Raw genomic sequence first — 18514 nt, forward strand, 5'->3', positions numbered from 1 at the left:
TGGAAGATGATCTCTATTAATGCTCATGGATAGTCTGACACAGGAACACTGTCCATGATGATTAATTAACCTGCTGCAGCTAAAATGCAATTTTTTTTCCTGTTGCTTCAGTAAGTTGACATTATTAAAACAGTGTGTCATGACTGCATGTAAAAATCTTAACCTACATTTTGATATTGAACAATATAGATCTAGTGCTATTTGTAATATTATTTGCCTATTATTTCACAAACTTACTTGGGCAGAAAAGTAAATTATTTTCACTATGAAACACAAATCCTTTTATTCAGCTCTTTATGATTATAATAAGATTTTTGCTTGCCTTGCTTTCAGTGTTGTATTATAAATCTTTAGAAAGTTGCTGTTGATGAACCAATAGCCAGAATGTTTTTCCATTTCAGTTTCCGGTAACATTTAAATTGATGGTCAGTTGCCATTATCTGTGTTTAGCTGGCTAACATCTTCTGCTTACTGTGTCCAATGTTAGCAGCAAAATGCCTTATACAAATTCTCATTATCAGGTTTCTAAAAAATGCATTCAGTGAAACATGAATCCTCATTGTAAGCAACTCAGTTCACTTAGAATTTGAACAATTTGTGTAATATTTCTACAAAATCTAAAGAAATAAACATTTAGATTTTTGATTTTCACTATCCCAGTTTCACCGAAGCAAGATGAAAAGTCAGCATCGATCATGGAGCTCCTTTGTGCATACGGCAGGTGAAGTTTCTAATTCAAACCCATAAACTTCACTTTGCAGGTGTGGATTTGAATAGGGGAATCTTCTTGAAGGCATTTAAACATTAAATAGCCAACCTAATGACCCAAGTGCAGATCCTATATTCATTTCTCCACATCTTGTGGTTTGTTCTTTTCTTGACAATGGCTTAAAACAGCTCCCCTCATTGGCACCCTCTGCGAACAATATGACAAGGATAAAGATTACAAGGTTGTTTCCTGTTTTCTTGTGAGCTTGAAGAAAATGCATCTCTTCTTCCCAAAGGACCCTCTGCCTGTAAGCAGCTATGGTCCCTTGAAGTTCTAGCTTTTCCACCATGTCTGCAAAAAATGCTAGTTCTGTTGTAGAACATGGCTTATAATCCTCAGTATGGGATCCATACCTGAGTCTTGGGCAAATTTCCCAAGGGCACTGACTTCCACCCACCAGATTCAAGTGACTGTGCTACCCTTGGATAATCTTAATTTTTTTTACCTCTTTGGAATGGTGTAAAGTTTTCCTGAGATGCATTTTGTTTATAGTTTTCCTTTTATATTGATGTTAGTGAGTGAGTAGTGGTCAAAAACAATACGAATAAATTATTTAAACAGTTTGGTTTTAAAGTTCTTGCTAATTTATATTTGGTAACACTATGATCAGGTAGAGAAGAGTGAATCAATTTCTTTATTTTCGGTCTTATTGCTTAGTCACAACAAATATTTATGCCCAAGGCTACACCTTGGGCAGTTAGGCAGGAGTAGAATTCACAACTTTTAAAAAGTGCTTAAAACAGCCTGAAATAATGGGGTGGTGCAGTCCTCCCCTTGAAGATGGCAACACTCCTTCTCTTTACACATTGTTTTGAGCCCATCCCAAACCTTTGTCCCCCTCCATTGGCAAACATCCTGCTCCCCCATACCAGATCTAAAAGTTGAAGTTCTAAATTGGAGAAGGGCCAATTTTGACGGTATTAGGCAAGAACTTTCGAAAGCTGATTGGAGGCAGATGTTCGCAGGTAAAGGGACGGCTGGAAAATGGGAAGCCTTCAGAAATGAGATAACGAGAATCCAGAGAGAGTATATTCCGGCTAGGGTGAAAGGAAAGGCTGGTAGGTACAGGGAATGCTGGATGACTAAAAAAATTGAGGGTTTGGTTAAGAAAAAGAAGGAAGCATATGTAAGGTATAGACAGGATAGATCGAGTGACTCCTTAGAAGAGTATAAAGGAAGTAGGAGTATACTTAAAAGGGAAAACAGGAGGGCAAAAAGGGGACATGAGATAGCTTTGGCAAATAAAATTAAGGAGAATCCCAAGGGTTTTTACAAATACGTTAAGAACAACAGGGTAACTAGGGAGAAAATAGGGCCCCTCAAAGATCAGCAAGGCGGCCTTTGTGTAGAGCCACAGAAAATGGGGGAGATACTAAATGACTATTTTGCATCAGTATTTACTGTGGAAAAAGATATGGAAGATATAGACTGTAGGGAAATAGATGGTGACACCTTGTAAAATGTCCATATTACAGAGGAGGAAGTGCTGGATGTCTTGAAACACATAAAGGTGGATAAATCCCCAGGACCTGATCAGGTATACCCAAGAACTCTGTGGGAAGCTAGAGAAGTGATTGCTGGGCCTCTTACTGAGATATTTGTATCATCGATAGTCACAAGGAGAAAGTGAGGACTGCAGATGCTAGAGATCAGAGCTGAAAAATGTGTTGCTGGAAAAGCGCAGAAGGTCAGGCAGCGTCCAAGGAGCAGGAGAATAGACGTTTTGGGCTTAAGCCCTTCTTCAGGAATCAGATGCTGGAGATCAGAGCTGAAAAATGTGTTGCTGGAAAAGCCTGAAGAAGGGCTTATGCCCGAAACATCGATTCTCCTGCTCCTTGGATGCTGCTTGACCTGCTGCGCTTTTCCAGCAAAACATTTTTCAGCTCTCATCGATAGTCACAGGTGAGGTGCTGGAAGACTAGAGGTTGGCTAACATGGTGCCACTGTTTAAGAAGGGTGGTAAGGACAAGCCAGGGAACTATAGACCAGTGAGCCTGCCCTCAGTGGTGGGCAGGTTGTTGGAGGGAATCCTGAGGGACATGAATGTACATGTACTTGGAAAGGCAAGGACTGATTAGGGATAGTCAACATGGCTTTGTGGGTGGGAAATCATGTCTCACAAACTTAATTGAGTTTTTTTGAAGAAGTAACAAAGAGCATTGATGAGGGCAGAGCAGTAGATGTGATCTATATGGATTTCAGTGAGGTGTTCAACAAGGTTCCCCATAGGAGATTGATTAACAAAGTTAGATCTCATGGAATACAGGGAGAACTAGCCATTTGGATACAGAGCTGGCTCAAAGGTAGACGACAGAGGGTAGTGGAGGGTAGTTTTTCAGACTGGAGGCTTGTGACCAGTGGAGTGCCACAAGGATCTGTGCTGGGTCCTCTAATTTTTGTCATTTACATAAATGATTTGGATGCAAGCATAAGAGATACAGTTAGTAAGTTTGCAGATGATACCAAAATTGGAGGTGTAGTGGACAGCGAAGAGGTTTACCTCAGATTAAAACAGGATTTTACCAAATGGGCCAATGGGCAGAGAAGTGGTAGATGGAGTTTAATTCAGATAAATGCGAGGTGCTGCATTTTGGGAAAGCAAATCTTAGCAGGATGTATGCACTTAAAGATATGGTCCTAGGGAGTGTTGCTGAACAAAGAGACCTTGGAGTGCAGGTTCATAGCTCTTTGCAAGTGGAGCCGCAGGTAGATAGGATAGTGAAGAAGGCGTTTGGTATGCTTTCCTTTATTGGTCAGAGTATTGAGTACAGGAGTTGGGAGGTCATGTTGCGGCTGTACAGGACATTGCTTAGGCCACTGTTGGAATGTTGAGTGCAATTCTGGTCTCCTTCCTATCTGAAAGATGTTGTGAAACTTGAAAGGGTTCAGAAAAGATTTACAAGGATATTGCCAGGGTTGGAGGATTTGAGCTATAGGGAAAGGCTGAACAGGCTGTGGCTGTTTTCCCTGGAGCATCGGAGGCTGAGTGGTGACCTTATAGAGGTTTACAAAATTATGAGGGGCATGGATAGTGTAAATAGGCAAAGTGTTTTCCCTGGGGTCAGGGAGTCCAGAACTCGAGGGTATAGGTTTAGGGTGAGAGGGGAAAGATATAAAAGAGATCTAAGGGGCAACCTTTTCACACAGAGGGTGGTACACGTATGGAATGAGCTGCCAGAGGAAGTTTTGGAGGCTGGTACAATTGCAACATTTAAGAGGCATTTTGATGGTATATGAATAGGAAGGGTTGTGGTGTAAAATTCCAAGCAGTGGAATGTGGTGAAACGGTTAAAAAATTATGTCCCAATACATGTGTGAATCTAACCGGAATGGAGGTGTTGCTTAGTCCCGTGTGAATCTTCTTATCTGTATGTAACCAGAATGGAATGTGTTTTTTAGCCTTGCTCTGCTGTTCACATGAATGTTTATATCTGGAAAAGAATAAAAAGCTGGAAAAGTCTCCAGTTCGGTGAGTCTGCTCCGGGGTTACGTTTAACCGCCGAGCGTGGGTTGTTGGCAACCGCTCTACAAGAACTGACGGCTCCCAGTTTTTGTAACATGTAGAGTGAGCATAAACCAGACCCGTTGTGCGACACTGCGGGGAATAAAATGCCCATATTCTAGCAGTCTCGCCTCTTGGTCGTTTGTTCTGTGTCAGACTACTCTCCTACGAACCTGACCTTGAGAATTTTTTAAAACAAGGGTTTGGAGGGATATTGGCCGGGTGCAGGCAGGTGGGATTAGATTGGGTTGGGATATCTGGTCGGCATGGAAGGGTTGGACCGAAGGGTCTGTTTCCATGCTGGACATCTCTATGACTCTACTGACGTTTGGATGTTTCTGGAGCTGAATCCATGCAACCCATTATGGAGTGCTGCTAGTACTGCTGAATCTGATGGTCAGTCTAATTGGCCAGCAGCTCCTTGGGGCAGGACTTCTTCCCAAGTGAGGGTAGGGGTGGAAGTTTCGTTAGGAGCTCATTCAGTCTGTCCAAAGTGCTTTATGGCTTTGATTCCAATTGGCTAGTAAACTGTCCGCCAACTTTTCTTCCAAGCTGTCTGACCCCCACCTCGTAATTTTCTACCTCTTTTCTAACCTGCTACTCTTGTTTAGTTAAATTCTGTGTATATGCAGTTAAATACACTATTTGATACACTAATATAGAGCTGATTGTGAATGAATGAAGTTCTAACTTTGTCTACTTGCACAATACTCCAAACAAGATGTACATTTCAGTTGACTAGGCCTTTCCTTTTTTTTTCTATAACCTTGCCGTTACTGGATAGTTCTTCTCAATCCCAGGGCACATGGCTACATGCCTCACATAAATGATGTCTAATTGCACTTTAAACAAACCCAAGAATATTTAACAAAAACAAGAGTTGCTGGAAAATTTCAGCAGGTCTGCCAGCATCTGTGAAGAGAAATTTTAACTCTTCCTCAGAGGATTTAATTTGTGAGATTTCAGATTTCAGAAAAGATTTTGGCTGAGTCCTGGTATAAAACTAAACTCTAAACTAAACTTTAAACATAAAATTAGTTAACTTAGTAGACCCAAGGATGTGTTAAAAGTGAAGTTAATATAAACATATTCCACGTGCAGTCATGTGTTTTTGTTATAGCTTTTATTTTTGCTACTTTTGGGTCACTGTGTCAAGTGAGCTTTGTAACCTGAGTTTATATTCTAGATGTTTTAAACATCTTATGAATATTAAATTGCTAAGAAGTTGTCATTTCCTCACTATGTAAGTTTTCCTCACTATGTAGTCAAAAGTTTTCAACAACTAAGGACCTTCTACACTATGATTATTACTGAATGTGAATTAAGAAAATGTCTGGTGCAAAAGTGATTAGGTTTCAATTAATAGGATTCAGAAATTAATTTGGCTGAGTCCTGGTATAAAACCAAAGCTATGCTGATCTCATGCTGGCTCTTCCACTGAGACAAAAGATGGAATCTTCTCCACTCAGTCACTGAGGGAAGGGTGAGGAATATTTTTGGGTTAGAAGCCCAACTTACTGGTCTTGTGTCCTACCATTTCACTTCCCAGAGCGAATTAAATATTTTCTCCTGCTTCGTTCACTGACTAATCAGGGAAGGGAAAGACATGTACAATTCTAGCTAAAGGAACCACAGCACAATTTGCAGGGCTTCACCAGGACTTGCATTTAGAAGCTACAGCAACCAGAGGAATGGATAGGAGATGTGACAAGGCTGCTTATTTAACTCTTGGAGAGCATGTTTAATTTGAGGGACTATCTGAAGACTAACTCTCCCTTGATGAAGTGGAAAACCAACTCTGGATGCTGGAAATCCGAAAGAAATACAGAAATTGCTCAAGAAATTCAGCAGGTCTGGCAGCGTCTGTGGAGAAAAGGTACAGTTAACAGTTCGAGTCCAGTGATCCTTCAGAACAGTCTGGCTCTAACTAGATATTTTTCAAGCCAAGACAAGACTTCTCTCCTGATGGTTAAAATTCAATATTTGAATGTTCTTATGGCATTATCCCTGCTCAGAGTGTTCAGTATGCAGGAAGTCCAGCTGGTTGACTGAAAGCTTCATTCTGACCTGTAGAGGGTTGGACATAAGTTGTCTGATATTGCATTGTTGGGAAGATGAAATTTTTACACTGCTTTTCTTAGTGGTTAGCTTGGCAAATTTTAGTGATATTGAAAATGAGAAACAAATTTGCAGCGATGCTAAAATTCCTTATATTAAATCTTTACCTCAAATCATAACCAGTAGCAAGCTTTAATGGCATTCTAAGAAGACTAGGCTACCATCCTGAAATGGCAGATCTTTCTCAATTTTTGGTTAAGTTCGCCATGAATAACCAACAGCATTAAATAAAAATTCCCAATTGCAGTTTTATTTCAAACACACTTTTTTCTGCTTATTGATAGAATCATTATTATAGTTAATTATCACAGAACTCCAGGCTTATGAAATTCAGTATTTTATAAATTTCTTGCAGTAAATAGAAAACCATAGGAAAACATTCACTTGATTGGTTAGATTCTGTCTAAATCTTTGAATCCAGTATTCCACCAGTGTAATAAATTAAAAGTTCTATTGGCCTCGAACCATTTTCAAAAGGAACAGTGCCCAATGTAGAAGTGATTTAATCTTAAATATTTGGACAAATGGACATCACTTCAAATTAGTATCTTTTTGTGACAAACATTGACAACAGAATACAGGCAAGACCTTATACTTTATAAAATATGAATTGAATATAAATTCTTGAAATAAAAGTTAAATTTCACAAAATTGCTAGCCTCCCATTTTGACCCTCTTTACACTTGTGCTCATCCAAATCTCTGCTATCGTTATCCTGGTGCACATCAAATTCTATTTACTTGATTACTGATCTGCAGTGTCTTATGGTTAAATAATGTCTCAGATTTTAGAATTCTTATCCTTATTTTCAAATCTATCTGTTGCCTGGTCTCTTCCCATCTCTGCAATCTCTTCTAACTCCAATATGTCTCCCTTCCTCCAATTCTGGCCTTTTGAATATTCCCTATTTTGTTATCTGTACCATTGGTGGATGTGCCTTTATCTGCTGAGTTCCAAAGTTCTGGAATTCTGAAAGTAAACCCTTTTAGCTCTGTGACTTGCTTTGCTCACTTACGTTGCTCCTTAACACCTACTACTTATTTCAAACTTTTGGTCATCATTGCTAATATGATGCTGAATCAAATAAGAGATATTTTGTTTTGTAATGTCCCTGCAAAGTGCCTTGGGAAATTGAATGTTAAAGGTGCTGTATGGTAAGTTGTTATAACCAATTTGTATGTATAACACTAGAAGTCTTCATGGATAATGGTATACTCTCCTCCCTGCTGTCATTGAGCTGCTTTCTCAATTTTTATTACCTACATGCTGCCCTTCAGTCACATTATTGTTATGGTTATGTCTGAGGTATACAACATACTTTTAAGGGATATGCTTAAGATGTCATCGTTGTATCATGGTGTACTGACCCAAATAAAGGTTTTAGACTCCATCTTGCTGAGTCCTTTTTCAGCATGACACAATGAGAGAAGCATGTTATAGTACATTGAAATTGCATGAGACACGCAAGTGCCTGTTTTTAGTGTAATATGTGCATACCGGAGCTGTAATAAAAGTTGGTTGAATTATTCAGCACTACATGGCTTTGGTCTTAATTGTTACAGGAGCTAACATATTAAAAAAAAAATCATGATAGCTGACGATCATCAGCATTCACATCATGGTGCCAGCATAGTAGTAGACACCAGAAACTTGTCTCAAAAAATCCTCATTTAAGTTTCAACATCCTTGGATTATAAATTGTTCAGATACAATCAACCAATAAGTTTACATGAGTATACATCTCCAATTTAAATAGCAGGAGGCTTCAACTTGAATTTGAAGATCTATCAAACTAGAAGCTCTTTATCTCTTCTACAAATAAAGAACTACATGTTAATCTGCTTCCCAAAATAAGATACAGCACTTAAAAGACTTCTTGTCAGTTTAAAAGCAAAATCGGCAGCCAAAAGGCTTTCTACAGACTTGAAAGTAACATTGACAGTCACCTAATACTGTCTGTTTAACAACTGAACTGAGCCCTTTTGTTTGAAAAAAATATTTTAAGCACTCACATGATTTTCCAACCTAAAGAAACTTACCCAAATGTAGAGGTCAGTTTGTTTTGCCATTTTTGTTTAGTTCAGTTTGACACCAAAGCTGTTGTGATGCCATCTATCCTTATTTGGTGTGAACATCCTGTAGTGGCAGAAAGCTGCAACTTGCCGGACTTTGTCTCTTAAAGACACAGATCTGCACTCTACAAAACACCTTCAAGAGGTTGCAACTGTGTAAAATAAAGTAAAATCAAAAGAAGGAATAATTTAAAGGATGAAATAGAAAAACAAGCGAAAGAAAGGAACAAATAAGCCCTACACTTTATTTCAATATAACAAAACATATGCAGCTTTACTTCACAGAACAAATCTTCCTGAAAAGAGATCTTTGAAAATCTTTCTTATGATCAACAAGATGTATTCTGCAGGATAATTACAACTGATCTTCTCTTCAACAATAAGAATGATCCAGAGAAAACCTGAGGAGTTGATAAATTTAGGGTATAAATCCACTTCCAGATTAATGGTCTCCCAACTCCCGTGCAAAGAAAAACCCCAAGACTATATTGATGCTGTAGCAAAGGGCATAGGTGTGATTTAGAACATAGAAGACTTTCCTTGAAGAAGATTTGTAGAATGGCTAATTAAATTGCTGATCCCCTCTACTTTTATCAAAGCCTTCAGGAAGGATCTGTTGCACACCAAAAATGGCCTTTTTATTTTTGACACCAACAGCCCAGTTCTTGTGAAGTCATGATGCTGCATTGCAAAGGAACAGAAACCAGCTCTGACCAATGCATGATACACCAATCATGTACTGAGTGTGGAAGAAGACTGAGATAATTGTGCAATGTTTCTGACTGACAGTGACCAGCTGCAAGTCAACTACTTTATCAGCCAAGAGTAACTAAGAATATTGTTATACCTCTCCAGATTGGTCCACAATCACCAGATTAGAATGAGTTGTCAAACTTTAACTTGAAATTTAAATTTATAATCTTAGTAACTTTATTTTTGCATGTTGAGTTGACATGTGCCTGTGTACAATTATGTATATCTGTTTGGAAATTCTTTCCTTGGAAAAAGAGGGATGTTATCATGTCGTTTGGATGTAATGTGCCTTTTTAAGGGATATGCTCGTAGATCACCATGACATCATGACATGTAATGCGATGATATGAAGGTATATCTTTATCTTACTGAGAACACTTGCAGCATGACATGCTGCATGACTTGTGCTATAATAAAAGTCCATTGAATTCTTCAGCATGGCTTGACCCATGACTCATTCATATGTTACAAACCCTGTGTTTGTTTTCGAAGAGAGCACAGTTTTCTTTTGGGATTTCTCTTCATGTCCTTTGGCCATGACCATTTGATCTTGAGCTTTAACGCTCAAATATTGCCAAGATCAGTCAGTTCAACAATGGGTGCCTCTAGCTTTAACCCTTCTTCAATCATAGTTTGTCAAAAACCTTCGGTTTCCTGATTTGTCTATTGAGTTTTCTTTTGTTATTCACTCATCGGATGTGGGTGTCTCTGGCTAGGTTAGTCTTTATTACTCATCCCTTTATTTTACTCCACTCTGAATAGACTCCAGCTTAATCAAAAATGCGTGGATTGTTCTGTCTTGATCACATCCCTCCCACCCATGATCCTCATCCTTAATATTGAATTTTGGCTTCCTGACTAGAAGGATTATTTTTGAAATGCTTGTCTTCATTCTGCTCGTGTACTTTTAGAACTGTGTGTAATTGTTCTGAGAGCCCTGGGATGTTTTTGGTTCAGCCTTGACACTTGAAAATAAAGGTTGTCATGTTATTTGTAATTTTATTGTAGGGTCTCAACATTTTTTTTCATTTAGTTAATTTTGAATATGATACCTGAAACTTTTACCTCAATTTGACAGGTTTTGAGGGAGAACCAAATAATATTCAAATCAGGTGATAGTTTTAATTATTATATTTCTGTTTGTACAAACTATTGTAGTCCTATTGGTCAGGTGTTGACTTGCATAACTGACTGTTGCTACGTTTTGTTTGATTAGTCATGTTTTGGTTTTATTTTACTACATGTGCTTTTATAGAACTTCGAGTAGAAAAAGAACCAGATAGTTAAGACTGTTTGTCCTGGAACTTAGGACATGTTGAAGTTCCAACAGATGTTAACAATTCTGGGGGTAAGATCCAGCTATTGACTGGGCAGTTGTGATGCCCTGGAGTCACCTGTAATTTACTATTCGGAATTTCATTCAGAATTGTTTGATTCTATCACAAGGGAGAATTATTAAAATTAGTGTTTAATTAGATAATTAGAGCTAATATTCAAGAGTTTTACTGAGAACACCAGAATTGCGAGGTTGTAGCAGTTCGGAATGACTGAGAAACCGAGACACTTTTATCTAGAAAAGCAAATGTATTGATAGGGTTAGATGAAGTGGGATAGATGAAGGTTTCTGTGTGACAAATGGCCTGATTCTGTTTTCTGATTTCACTCTGTTCCAAAAAATAAACCCGAGACACAATTTACAAAGCTTACCAAACCTTTGATAAATTGCTGATTCCGTTTCTGCAGTCAGAGTTTGTAAAGGAGTTTAGATATTGTGAGAGATACACATGGACTATCAATATTGAACTTCCATCTCCCTTTAATATTGAGACCTTCATGGAGTAAAGTGAATTTTACAGAGGACAAATAGTGACCTATGATAGCTACTGTGACCACTTGAACAGGTTGGGGCAAGCTCATGAACCATAAGGAAATAAAGATCAGTTTTATCTAGCATTTTCAAGGCAAAGAAACTAAAATCTGTATCTCTTTGTTAATACACATCTTTCTTGCAGTTGGGATGAAAGTTAGTTACAAGTCATCCAGCTTGGTGTTGGGGGGAGGGGTTCATCAATGGAACTAGACTCTGGAATAAAATAAATGAAAGAACTGCAGATGGTGGAAATGTGAAACAGAAACAGAAATTGCTGGAAAAATTCAGCAGATCTGGCAGCATCTATAGAGAGAAAGTTGAATTAACATTTTGAATCCATTTTACCTAGTGTCACCTTTTTGAAGATTAAACATATGTGTTAAGTGCTGAAATTCCAAATTTAGAAAATTTGTTGCTACTTTAATAATATCTGCTGATCAGAAATCAATAATTTTGAGTCTTGTTTATAAGCATTGATTTTGTACATCTGAGTGTGGGTAACTTTTAAGAAAAATCACACATTGTATACTTTTGTGACCATATTCTACTAAGATAAAGTCGTTTGACAAGGTACCACACTTTAGGCCACTTAATGAAATAAGAGCCTTTAGTGTTGGACCTAATATATTAGCATGGATAGAGGATTGGCTAATAAATAGAGTTGACGTGGGGTGTGTTTTCAGGATGACAACCTGTACTTAGTGTGCTACAAGGATCCATGCTGGGGCCACAGTTCTTTGCAATATATTTTAATAATTTTGATGAGGAAAATGAATGTTGGGTTGCTAAGATTGTGGATGACACAAAAATTGGTGGGAAGGTAAGTATTGAGGATGACAGGATCTACAAAGGGATATAGACAGGTTGAGCAAGTGAGCAAAAAAACTTGGCAGATGAAATATAATGTGGGATAATGTAAGGTTTTGTAATTTGGTAGGAAGAGTAGAGGAACTTATTATTTAAATGGAGAAAAACTGCAGAAAGCTGCAGAATATAGAAATTTGAGATGAATTGAATTGAACTGAATTTATTGTCACATTTGTCACAAAGCTTTGTCTTGCGAGCAATACAGGCAGATCACAGAGTTGAATAGCATAGATGAGTAAATAATAGGTAAACAGCGGCAATTACAAAAACAGGGATACAGGCGAGTGTTAAGAGTTTGAGCCCATTCAGTATTCTAATAATAGTAGGGTAGAAACTGTTTCGAAACCAGCTGGTGTGTGTGTTCAGGCTTTTGTACTTTCTCCCTGATGGTAGCGGTTGCAGAAAAACATTGCCAGGGTGGGATGGATCTTTGAGAATGCTGGCATTCTTTCCTTGACAGCAGGCCTGGTAGATGGATTCTATAGATGGGAGTTTGGCCTTTGTGATTGTCTGGGCCGAGTTCACCACTCTCTGTAACCGTCTCTGATCTTGAATGGTACAGTTGCCATACTAGGTAGTGATACATCCAGACAGAATGTTCTCGATGGTGCACCTATAAAAGTTGGCAAGGGTATTTGCCGTCGTGCCACATTTCCTCAGCTGCCTGAGGAAGAAGAGACGTTGTTGGGCCTTTGTAACCAGTGCATCCATATGAAGAGTCCAAGAAAGCTTGTTGTGGATGACCATCCCAGGAGCTTGACACTCGTTCCACCTCTGTGCTGTTAATGTGTGGAGGAGCATGATTAACATCCAGCCAAAAGTCAATAATTAGTTTCTTGGTTTTGCCGGCATTGAGAGCTAGGTTGTTCTCGGTGCACCATTTTTCCAGATCTTCCACCTCCTATCTGTAGACTGTGTTGTTGCTGTCTGTGATTCGACTGACTATGGTGGTGTCATCAGCGAACGTGTAAATGGCATTAGTCTGGTATTTGGCGACACAGTTGTCAGTTGAGATTCCTTGTTTGTGAATCTCAAAAAGCTAGTGTCCAAGTTCAGTGTGTAATAAGGAAGATAAGTTCGCTGATGGCCTTTATTTCGAAGAAAAGAGAGTATAAAAGTATTGAGACTTTTCTAAAATTATACAAGACACTTGTCCTATCACATCTGGAATACTGTGAACAGTTTTGGGCCTATCATCTAAAGAAAGACATACAGGGATTAGAAACAGTTGAGAGAAGTTTTGCTAGGCTAATACAAGTTATGGAGGTTTAGTAGATTTAGCCTGTACCTGTTGGAACTTAGAAGAATGAGAGCTAACTTTATTGAAACATTACAAGATTCTTGGGGAATTTGACAGGGAAGATACAGAAAGTTTGTTTGCCATTTTTGTGGGAGTCTAAAACCAGAGGGCATAATCTCAGAGTAAAGGGTCAAATATTTATGACCGAGGTAAGGAGGAATTTCTTCTGGGGTTAGGATCATCTTAACTGTAGAGGGCTTTCAAAGCTGCGTCAGTAAATATATTCAAGGCTGAGAGAGACAGATTTTTAATCAGTAAGGGAATCTGGGGTTATGCTGAAAAGGCAGGAAAGTAGGAATTGAGGATGATCAAATTAGCCATGATCTCGTTGAATAGCTGAGCTGACTCAATGGACTGAATAGTCTACTTCAAACCCTATGCCTTATGTTCTTATGCCATTATTAAGCCATGAAATGCTTCTTAAACTGTGGTCAAAAGTCCATTGTGATTTGTCGATCTCAGCTGGTCCGAGGTTTTGTTTGGGTTGGGGATGGCTAATGGAGAGGACGAAGGAAATCTTCAGAAAGATTTAACTTCAGTTCTTTTCTATACTTCTCAGTTGATCAACTGTTTTGGACAAGAAGGCTATGTTGAGTTTTTAGAATTGATAATGAGGATGTTTAAGGAAGTCATTGAATAATACTTTGTTTGACTTCTTGAAGTCTGCATATATCCCATCAATAATCCATAATTGTTATTTGACTCTTAGATTTGCACTAGTGTTTTATAATGACTACCTGTTGAAAAGTGTGCAAGAATTACGGTGATTGAAATTATGGACTAAAATTGCATTTCAATAATTAACCCTTCATTCCAAGGGCCATTGCACACACATATATATATATATATATATATATATATGTGTGTGTGTGTTTATCATAACATAAAAACTGTTTCTAGTGTTGCTTTTGTTGTAAAGTTCAGCAGCAGTTTTATAAACACTTGTTATAAGATAACCTTTTACTGCTCTCTTGTGGCACATAAAAGGAACTGTCAGGATTTTCAACTGCAGATTTAATTCTACTGTATATATTTTTCATGTGCATGTAATTTGCATGTGATTTTCATGTTACTGCAGGGAAAAAAAAGTAAACTATTTTGCGAGCAAAATTTGAAAAGAGGATCTTAAGTAATCTGTTTTCTGCTTTAACCTGAATCAATAATGTAAGTTATATAGATATTTAGAGCTTCAGTAATGTGCAGCAAACTTAAAATTCCAAATATTCATAACTGTTTCAAAAGAAGAAATGATAGCTTCAATTTAATTTACAGATTGATTGCCCCAGGAAGTATGCTTACGAGAACCCAAATGTTGGAACATGGAGCTTAAACAGATTTGTCAGATTTCAGTTGAGAATCTATCTTTAAAATGGAGCACTAAGCACTGAATGCTGTTGACCTAATTGTAGATGTGAACAGAAAAAGTGTTTGGTGACCCACCGTTTGTAGTTTGTTACCAAGTCCTACAACACTGCAAATTTACAGTTCAGTGCACTGTGCTATATATTTGTGCAACAAGTGATTATATACTTCAGGTACTTTAATTTACCATTTTATGGGGCATGAACTGAAAGACTAACTTGATTCAATAGTGACATTATCGTCTGTGTCATAAGATCTGACATTCAGGTCATGTAGTTTTGAACACAAGGTGTTAGCGGGTTTTGAGACAATTTGTAGCTCAGGTTGAGATTCTGGATGTAGGTTTGCTCGCTGAGCTGGAAGGTTCACTTTCAGATGTTTTGTCACCATGCTAGGTAACATCTTCAGTGAGCCTCCAGATGAAGCACTGGTGGTGTAGCCCACTTTCTATTTACATGTTTGGGTTTCCTTGAGTTGATGATGTCATTTCCTGTGGTTACGTCATTTCCATGGTGATGTCATTTCCACCCACTTCACCTTCAACAACAATATCTGCAGACAAACCAATGGATTCTTAGCAGAGGCAGTAATGCAGAGACTTGAACAAACAGCTCTGCAAACCATCCAACCCAAACTTTGGGTCTGCTGCATGGATGATACCTTTGTCATCACTAAACGAAACAAATTAGAGGAAACCTTCAAGAACATCAATAATACCCTTACTGGCATAAAATTCACTAAAGAGGAGGAAAACAACAACAAACTGCCATTCCTAGATGTTGCAGTAGAGTGAACAGCAAATGGGGAACTTCAAACCAGCATCTACCAGAAAACAACACCAGACCAAATATTGAACTACAGAAGCAATCGTCCCAACATCCACAAGTGAAGCTACATTAGAACATTATAAGCCACCACACACTGCAGCACAGAGGAATTATGAAAAGCAGAGAAAGATCACCTATACAGTGTATTCAAAAAGAACAGGTACCCAATGAACACAGTCCACCGATTTTTCTCAGCAACAAAACACGTTCAGAAACCCTAGCCACACTCCCCTACATCAAAGCCATCTTGGAAATGAGTGCCAGACTACTCAGACCCCTTGGCATCATGGTAGCCCACAAACCCACCAAAGCACTAAAACAGCATCTAATGAACTTGAAAGACCCTAAACAGACAACAAGTAAAACTTTTGTAATTTACAAAATACCTTGCAAGAACTGTAACAAACACTACATTGGATAAACAGGCAGAAAACTAGCCATCAGGATACATGAACAATACATGAACATCAACGAGCCACAAAACGACATGACCCACTCTCTCACTAGTATCTTTACATACTGATGAGGAAGGACACCACTTCAACTGGGACAACACATCCATCCTAGGATAAGCCAAACCGAGACACGCACAAGAATTCCTAGAAGCATGGCATTCCAACCGGAACACTTATTAACAAACACATTGACTTGGATCCCTGAGAAAAAGAACAGGAAATAACATCACCATAGGAAATTATGTCACTACAGGAAATGACATCACCAATGCAAGGAAACCCAAACACAAATAAAAAACGGGCTACACCACCAGAGGCTCACTGACGCTACCTAGTATTTTCATGAAATGTCTGAAAACGAACCTTACAGCTCAGTGAGCAAACCTACATCCAGCCCAAGGTTTAAGCTGATCATTCAACATTGAGGGAACACTGCATTTTTAAATATGACATCTTTCAAATTTCATTATCTGTAAAACAACTTTGGGTCCTGGCTAGTGCTGATCCTTCAACTAACAGCAGCAAAGCAGATAAACTGATTGTTGGATCTCTCTCGCTGCTGGTATAAATTTTGTATTAACAAAATTAGTGCCACATTTGTCGTCTTCACAATCACGACAGACTGGAAGAGAAATGGTGACATGACTTTTGTCTTTGCTTCTAACCTGTCAGTTGTGTGTAATTAGATGCATTTTAAGGGAGCAGTTTGGTTGTTGTGACTTTTGGTAATTAGCATGAAACAGTTCAACTCAGAAAAAAGCAACATTTATTTGTGCATTGCTCCAAAAAAAAACGATGTAAAGGAGCACACTCATTCCCTCATACATGTCTTTGTGTATTTTATAAGACCACAAGACATAGGAGCAGAAATTAGGCCATTGTGTCTGCTGTGCCATTCAACCATGGCTGATCAGTTTCTCAACTCCATTCTCCCGTTTTCTCTCCTTAACCCATGATCCCCTTGATTCTCAAAAGCCTATCTATCTCCGTCGTTAATACACACAATGATCTATGTAATACATTCGCACATTTATGAATGAAATTTTAAAATTTTAGTTAATTAAAATGGATACATTGTTTGGATGAATGGAAGTTAGAGGCCTCTGGGTTTCCATATGAACCTGCGGCTGAATTTCTGCATCTGTGAATTTTTGAAGGCCAAAAAAAAAGGACTCTCTTGCACTGCTTATGTTACCTGGTTATTGGGCAGGGCTCTGTTGTGACTGGAGGAATAGTCGGTTTCTCTTGTTCTATTATTTTCCAGACTGCCTGGTTTTCCTTGCAGTTCTTGGGGTAATGAAGAAAGTTATTTGTAGTTAGTTTTGTTACATGATCAATGCTTTTAGCATCTAGCCAGAATAGAGTCATAGTCATAGAGATATACAGCATGGTCCAACCCGTCCATGCCGACCAGATGATTTAAAGTTGGAAGCCATTGCTTTACAATGGAGAATGGATGGTTATCATTCACATCTGCTTTTATGATTTGACAAGTTTCACAGTTGCTCTTGCTGTTAAGTCTCGTTCACAGTCAGTAAATTTAGGAGTCTATAGATTCTGAGTGTTGAGGAACATAGAATCACAGAAGTGTTAAGGCACAAAAGGAGGCCATTCGACCCATCATGCTACATAATCTTGTTAAATTAGCATCATTACCAAGTGTCAATCTCTCACTTTTTCTCCATACCCTTGCACATTGCCTTTACCCACATTATTATCAAATGCTCCCTCTGATGTCTCAAAAGACAAGCTATTAACTCCAAGTTCTTGTTTAATTGATTACAGATTTTGCACAGCTTAGGTTTCTAGCCTGTGTCTCCAGAGCACTAGTCTGAAGCTCTGGGTTACTAAGCTAATTACATCGTCATGATGCCACGATCTTCCCCCATGATTAATAGAAATGATTCCCGATTTTGTTTTTGTCTTAGTATTCAAAGGGCACCTCACCCAGCATCAATCAATTAGTAACTTTCTGGAGACTTGAGATAGTCTATTCAAAAGTTGTAGTCACTGACTCTCAGCAACTATCTTAGCAGCCCTATGATGTACATTTGTAAAAGAGATGGCAGTTTCAGAAACTGCTATAGTGAATACAGCCACACTTAATGTTATGAATATGAAATGTTTTACTGGCATGACACAGTGGACACAGCTAGAAAACACGAGATACTGTGGAAATAATTTTTTTCATTTGTGGTGTTGTATACTTAATGGTGATAATAAGAACCTGTTTGGGGGGAAAAGTACGATATGCTTAATTTGTGTTTTTACAAATTTCTTTCCCTTTTCTACTTTGTTTGACTGGTTTTGTTTTATAATATTGATATCATCATATTGAAATGGAAGACGACTCTCAAGTCCTTAGTTATTTCAACTATCTGTCTTTTGTTTTCAGGGAAATCCAGTTGCTCAGGAGACTACGACACAAAAATGTAATCCAATTGGTAGATGTGCTGTATAATGAAGAAAAGCAAAAAATATATCCTTTTTTTCATGACTGTGTAATATTCCATACTCAGTCCTGCAAGAGAGAGTTGCATTATCACTAAGTTTTGTTGAAGTTCTTTAGGGTATGAGAGGGGAAAATTGGGTTAGCTATCTTTATTTTGGAATTTTCTG

The 18514-nt window shown here is 38.2% G+C and overlaps 1 protein-coding gene across 2 annotated transcripts in view; it reads left to right on the forward strand.

Moving 5' to 3' along the window:
- Positions 1 to 18514, forward strand: part of stk11 (serine/threonine kinase 11) — a 124994-nt gene that overhangs the window by 22729 nt on the left and 83751 nt on the right. For both annotated transcript variants that reach the window (XM_043721243.1, XM_043721242.1), the window contains exon 2: positions 18291 to 18374. In XM_043721243.1, coding sequence (XP_043577178.1) covers positions 18291 to 18374 — 84 coding nt within the window. The remainder of the gene's footprint in view (positions 1 to 18290; positions 18375 to 18514) is intronic.

The sequence above is a fragment of the Chiloscyllium plagiosum genome, chromosome 31 (genome assembly GCF_004010195.1).
Source record: "Chiloscyllium plagiosum isolate BGI_BamShark_2017 chromosome 31, ASM401019v2, whole genome shotgun sequence".
Taxonomy (NCBI): Eukaryota; Metazoa; Chordata; class Chondrichthyes; order Orectolobiformes; family Hemiscylliidae; genus Chiloscyllium; species Chiloscyllium plagiosum.